The sequence below is a fragment of the Rhagoletis zephyria genome, unplaced genomic scaffold, assembly GCF_001687245.7.
Source record: "Rhagoletis zephyria isolate East Lansing unplaced genomic scaffold, Rhagoletis_zephyria_1.1 Rzeph_scaffold_23436, whole genome shotgun sequence".
In the NCBI taxonomy this organism is placed as follows: domain Eukaryota; kingdom Metazoa; phylum Arthropoda; class Insecta; order Diptera; family Tephritidae; genus Rhagoletis; species Rhagoletis zephyria.
This window is the reverse complement of record NW_016180494.1, coordinates 20-6,737: the sequence shown is the minus strand read 5'-3', so window position 1 is coordinate 6,737 and position 6,718 is coordinate 20. Positions and strand designations below refer to the sequence as shown.

The following is a 6,718-nucleotide window of genomic DNA, read 5'->3' as shown; positions in this document are numbered from 1 at the left end:
ACATATGTATAAGCGCCAATCGATTATTATTATTATTAGGGTGGTCCTTCAATGTAAGAAGCAAATTTTTATATCAGATTTCCTAATCCTAAACCCTTTTGTCGATGCTACTGCAGGCGAGGATACCACATATAAATTTTGGTTCCGATTGGAGTCGGATAAGACGTGTCTCACAGGGGTCAAACTTCAGATTATCCTATGAAAACGTCTTAAAGGATTGCAATCGGGACCAAAATTTGTATGTGATATCTGTGATCGTGGTATTACTGATTGAGGGGGTCAGACTGAAAAAAATCGTTCGTTTGATTTTTTAAGGACCACCCTTATATACCTTCATACATAGATGATTTTTACCAAAAAAAAAATTTATTTACTTATACCATACATACATATGCATTTGTAGTATCCTAAATTCCATACGGAGCAACTAAACTCAATCTTTTCTCGACTCTATTTGGCTGTAACGCTCGCGACAACTGAGTTTAGCGAATATATGTAGAACCCTGTCGTTGCTCATCGACCACTTCTCTACTAGTTTCATGGCGTAGCAAATCTAAGTATTCGAAGTAGTTTGTAGATTTTGCAGTTCCGCATGAGCGTAGGGCACATTTCTCTTCCATACATTGTGCTACTGTCCTTACTTGTTTCCATTATTTTCCGTAGTGTAGAAATGAGTGGAACAGCATTTCAACTAAACGCCGTATAGTGGTAGTGGCAATATTTTGTATATTTACATACATATTACATATGTATATAAATAATTTATTATATGTATACAAATTTCAACAACAAAAAAAAAATACTTCAATATGCATACATAGTATGTTATACAAATCTACAGCAAAAACAAAAATTAATTCAAATTATTCGCCCTCATAAGAGCTAATCTCTCAAAGTTCTTGTCGCTCAAGTTTTCTCCGCTAGTCGCGTCCACCATCCCCCTAAAAGCAAATAACCGTTCAACGGGAGCAGAAGACGTTATTGCGGTATTGCATTTGAGGAAAACATCTTTAACTAACGAGTAGTTTTGAAGCGAGTTCAGAGACGTAGATTTATCCAGTAAATATGTTTCGAACTGATGCCGAGCACCATCTCGTTGAAGGTTCTTGTAATCAGCTAATATAAAAGAAAATAAAGTAGAAAAAAATTATTGTTTTGAACTATTTAATTTCTTACTCACGTTTGGTATCTCCGAAATCCAAAAATGAGTTTTTCATATCAAGTGCTGGTAATTCTGATGATGCTTCCGTATAATCGCAGCAGTGTGCCGAATACTTAAGGAACCAGTCTTTTAATAGTTCAGCACTGAGTTGTGGTGCCGTTCGCTGCAAAACGGGTAAGAATCTTAATTTCAGTGCTGGACACGTCATCGTTGCGACAATGGCTACCTCCGACTCTTTATCGCCTTAAAAGGTATACTTTATTAGTAAGTACTTAATTATGTATACCTACATACTAAAATAATTCTATAATTACCTTCAAAGTAGGTTTTGAATCTTTTCGTCAAACAATTTATCATTTCGCCACATATTGGAGATAGTGCGCTCAGCTCATTGGTTTCTTGTAGTCTACCCAATTTAACCTTCAGAGACATAAGCGCAGCAATAAAATTTCCGAAGTACATATTTTCTTCATTTTGTAAAAAGTCAATGGCACTGGCTATAGGCTCCATCAACTTTGCATAGCTCTCCAAATATTCGATGTCTGGCGGTGTGAACTTTGCAATATTTAGTGCTGTACATAGAATCGATAATTTTTCTTTATTTGCCAATAGATTCTGCACGCTGTCAAATAAAGAATTCCAACATGTGACTCTTGGAGTCTTTAGTGATGAGGACAATAATATGCCTTGTATTAACGTTGCCGATTTTGGGCGTGCACATTTGTGCCATATATTGGAGCAGCTGGAAAAAAAATTAAATTTAAAAAAATACTAAATACTAACAGCTTGTGTACAAATTTTTACCGCGTGAATGCCTGCTTGTGTCGCGAATACAACTTTTTATTTTGTTTGATGATGTTTAGAAAATCAGTTGAGGACAATAGATTTAGTGTGTGACTGGCACACCTAAAATATTGTGGCAGTTCTAATGGTGTGTCAACAAACTTAACTCGCTCCTCTTCAACGAAAGACTCTTCTGCTGAATCACTACTACTCTCAATACTTTCTTCCGCTACATATTAAAAAAAAAGTAGTAAATCGTGAGATTTTATGAGATACTTTACAAAAATGTATGACTTCAAAATTACCTGTTAGACCATATTCTTTGAAAGCCTTACAAAAGTTTGCACCATTGTCTGTTATAGTCAACTGCAACTTATTATCTTCTAAATTGAATTCTTCATGGATAGAGGCAATCAGCTGCGCAATCCTATCATAGGTAGGGCTGCCTTTAAAACGGCGACAAGCCAAAGCTATATGGCTACGTTTGAAAGTAGTTGGACATAGCCAATGGCAGGTATATCCAAGAAATGGTATCTTGCCAACTGACCAAACATCCGCAGTTGTACAATAATATTGCACTGCGTTCAATAAATCTTTAGTTTCTGCTAACCACTGCAAATGTTTTTCCTCTAAAATATCTGCCATTACGCGCCTGCTTTTGAACTCTATGTGAAAGCCTTTGAATAGATTTTTAAATTCCGGTTTTTCCACGGTACTCAACGAACTATAGGTCGCGGCTAGAAACATCAAAACTCTTTCGTCGAAATCGTTAGTCTTTTTCGGCTTGTTTTCCATTTCAATTTTTTTCCTTTGCTCATATTGTTTGAACTCATTTTCGTGGTATAGGCGCAAATGTCTTATAAAGTTTGAAGAGACCCCCAACGAACCTTTAATTTTTTGCGGACACATTCTACATTGCACTAGTATTCCTTCCATTCTCCTCAAGTACTCCGTTTCATCTCTCTACATACATATGTAAATAAAGATAAGAAAACATGAAGATGCAATTCAAAATTTTGCCAACCTACCTTTTGAATAACACTAAAAAATCCATTTTCAAAGAGAATGCGGTTGACTCCCTTAACGTTTAATTTTTGTAAAGTTCCAGTTGCTTTCTCGTCTTCTTCATAGTGTCTATTTTTGTTTTAAAATTTCAAAAAAGTTTGTTTATATTTGTTAATAGATACATGCAAACACATATTTACGGTATATGACCAGACATGGGCATAGTGCACTAAATTTCAAGTACCACTAATATTGCAAAAAGTGGAGCTTATTGTTTTCTTATCCCACTAAAGTATGGTGGGACTAAGTTTCTTTCACTGCACTAAAAAAAAGGAAACCATATCCTCATCGTTTCAAGGTAAAACACTTATGATTTTACGCCAAACGATCTTTTGATTACTTTAACCCTCTCAGGCCCGTATGAATATATTTAAAAAACTCATGATTTAAAGATAAATTGTGGTTCATCAAGGATTAGATAAATAATGAAAATCAACAAACAAACAAAATTTTATGTTATAAAATAATAATTCCTAAAATGTTCATTAACTTCAATTAAATTGTTTTTTTTTAATGTTTTTTTTCAATTAAATTGCTTTAAGTATTGTATTTGTTTAGTTTCGGTAGTTATTATTTTTCAAAAAAAAATCTTTTTTTCTACGTTTTTTTTTTTTTTGTAAAAAAATTCTTAAAACATATTTTTGCCATTACTATATACTCTTGAAAAACGACTTTTCCGACTAAAAGTTTCACCGTTAATATAATTATTTTAATTCTGATAAGATACCAAAAATAATTTTTCCTGAGCGTATAATTTTTACGAAAAAAAAAATTATTTTCCCAACAATTTTTTATTTGTTTAAATATGTATTTTGCGCCTAACAACAATCTTTTGTTAAATTACGTTTTTTTGTACTTTTTTCCTAAACAATTTTTAAACCATTCATTCCATTTCATAAAAAATTCCACTTAAACAAACTTTCTTAAATATTTTAATATTGTTTTCAATCTTTTCTAAAATTTGATTATAAAAATACTTAGCTAATGGAATATGAGGCATATTTCAAACAAAGAAAATATATATGAAACTACTAAAAACTTTTTGAAAATATGTTTCTCATGGTCCTGAAAGGGTTAAACAAGGCCCTTGCGGCATTCGTGACCGAATGATTACACGTTTCGAATCGAGTCGAAAAAAATTACTGCTGTTTTCTTCCCAATACAATTTAAATTGACGAAGCGCATTCGCTATCGAATGCCGTGATCTCAAAATCAAATTTGGATTCGAGTTGCGTTCGATATCGAATCGGCGATTCGGACCCAGATCTACTGTTTCGTTTGAGCACCATTTCGTTCCGCACTTCACAGATGCTTTTTGGTAATAAAGAAAAAATATATAAATGATTTGTTTCGTCTAATGGCATTCGAACCCGGACCCTCTTGAAAGCTAACAAATAGTAGCAAACATCTCAAATATTAATCAAACAGATTCTGCCTGCGGGAAGCCTTTACTACCCCCCAAAAATAAAATAGGCGCTCTACAGGAGCAGAGGACGGAATGTGTGTATTAAATTTTGAAAGATTTTGTGAAAATAGTTTTTAAACCACTAATATTACCTTAGTGGAAATTTTGTCAGCTACACTATCACTAGGCTTCACAATATAACCAGTAAACAACCTTCGGTGAATTTTACGACTGCCTTCCTCGGGGATGAATATGCTAGGGATGAAATTATTGGTACACACGCCTTCCAACCACGCAGGGTTGCTTTTAAGAAACAAAAAATAATTAACTCCAAATAGTTTCAAAAAGTATAGTGTAAAACGAAATTAATTGAATAATTCCTCATAAAATGGTAAACATAAATGACTCATTTTCTAAACGATTTAAATAAAACGCATTTCATAACCCTTTTGTGCAAACGGTATTTGCGAATTGATAGAAAAGTACTACGGATGGTAAATTTTTGTTAGCTATGAGGTGAATGAAAATTTTCACCCCGGCCTGACGGTTTTGAAGAGTTNAATTGAATAATTCCTCATAAAATGGTAAACATAAATGACTCATTTTCTAAACGATTTAAATAAAACGCATTTCATAACCCTTTTGTGCAAACGGTATTTGCGAATTGATAGAAAAGTACTACGGATGGTAAATTTTTGTTAGCTATGAGGTGAATGAAAATTTTCACCCCGGCCTGACGGTTTTGAAGAGTTTTTTTGTTCTAATTTTATTACTAAGGCATCTAATAAATGCATGGCTTTTAGTTCTAGAAGAATAAATGACAGTAAAGACAAGTCTTTTTTGTATAATTTCTGATTTTAATGGCTCAACTTCTTTTGCACCAGAGCAACTGTCAAAAATTTCCAGCAGTAAAAAGTTACGAATTGGCACAGCAAAAATGTAATTTTTTCTCGCCATAATAAAAAGTTTTTTCAACGCGGAGCGCTGCCACTGAGAGCCTTTGCCAACTGATAAAATGGAGAAAATTTGGAAAGACCAAACAAAAATTTTGAGATTTCTCGTTGTGAATACGAATGCCATAGTTTTTACCTAGCTCGTGGGACTACGCAAAATTTTGACAGCTTGTAAATATGTATACACATAAAGTTGTTGGCAGTAATAAAGAGTCAAAATCAAAATGGAGAAAAGAACAAAAAGCATACGTTAGTTGTCAGTTATGAAATAAATCCAATTTATTTGCGAACATTTGTTTATTCTATTTATTGAAAGGCAACCACGCGGAAAAGCTTGCGTTAATTATATTGATAACAAAACCTGGCAGCTCGCACGTTGTCTAAATTCTCAAGTAACATAAAGTCCACAAAATAATAAATTGCTTGTATTACCATCAATACGCCATGTATAAATTTTAACAATAAACAAAAATAGAGATTTCGCACGAGCGTTTGTTTGGGTTATCAACACCATTTATAATTTTCTTTTAATAAAATCACGATTTGTCAAATGCTTAAATTTATTTATCTAATAGTAATGCAGCACACAACCCTGAAATCTAAGAAAAAGTCTGAGGAAGGCCATTAAATAGCAGCACACAACCCCGTGCCTTCCTCAGGAGTGAATATAACTACAACAACAACGACTACTACAACAACAACCCAAAAAGGTTGGTTACTGTCTATACTGTGCTAGGCTTGTAGTGGAAAGCATTGTGCACTACCACTAAAAACAACAGTGGTAGAGAGAAGAGTGATTTTTCAACTAATAAATGTTTGTTCATGAAATCAGTCAGCTCCACTATCGCTACCGCAGTGGTAGTCAAAAGCGTAGTGCACTCAAGGATTAGTGCACTACGCCCATGTCTGTATATGACAGTAGTTTCTTACCCAAAATCCAATGCCGCACTTCTTGGAAATTTTGCTGGTATATATTCCACACTGTTTCCTTTCCGTTTTATTGAAATACAAGATGTGATATTTTTTGATTCTTCTACATCAAAAGTGGGATCCACCACACCACCATCCTCTGCATCGGAATTAAAATCGTACATCTTATTTTTTAAACAGCGCACGGCAAACAAAAATTACTAACTACACTTTTTGGTCGCACGTTTCCCTTATTTGTCAAAATTGCACTAATCAACTGCATCACATCAGCAGGTAAAGTTAATAAAGTTATAGCGAAGCTCTTATGCCCTACACCGCTACTATTTAAGTAGTAAGTAGTGCAAATCTACCACGGTATGCATTTGGCTGTAGCTTATTCAGTAGCTACATACACTAGCTTTTAAAGTAGGGTACAACCAA

The 6,718-nt window shown here is 33.9% G+C and overlaps 1 protein-coding gene across 1 annotated transcript; it reads right to left on the bottom strand.

The window, feature by feature from the left end:
* Nucleotides 1–846: 846 nt before the first annotated feature.
* LOC108381695 (uncharacterized) lies at nucleotides 847–6,475 on the bottom strand. Its single transcript, XM_017638105.1, has 7 exons — nucleotides 6,299–6,475; nucleotides 2,974–3,079; nucleotides 2,251–2,908; nucleotides 1,967–2,174; nucleotides 1,477–1,904; nucleotides 1,181–1,405; nucleotides 847–1,116 (listed from the first exon to the last, which is right to left on the bottom strand). Exons 1-7 carry the CDS (start codon nucleotides 6,460–6,462, stop codon nucleotides 854–856), a joined length of 2,052 nt encoding a protein of 683 aa, XP_017493594.1. The 5' UTR covers nucleotides 6,463–6,475; the 3' UTR covers nucleotides 847–853.
* Nucleotides 6,476–6,718: the final 243 nt, after the last annotated feature.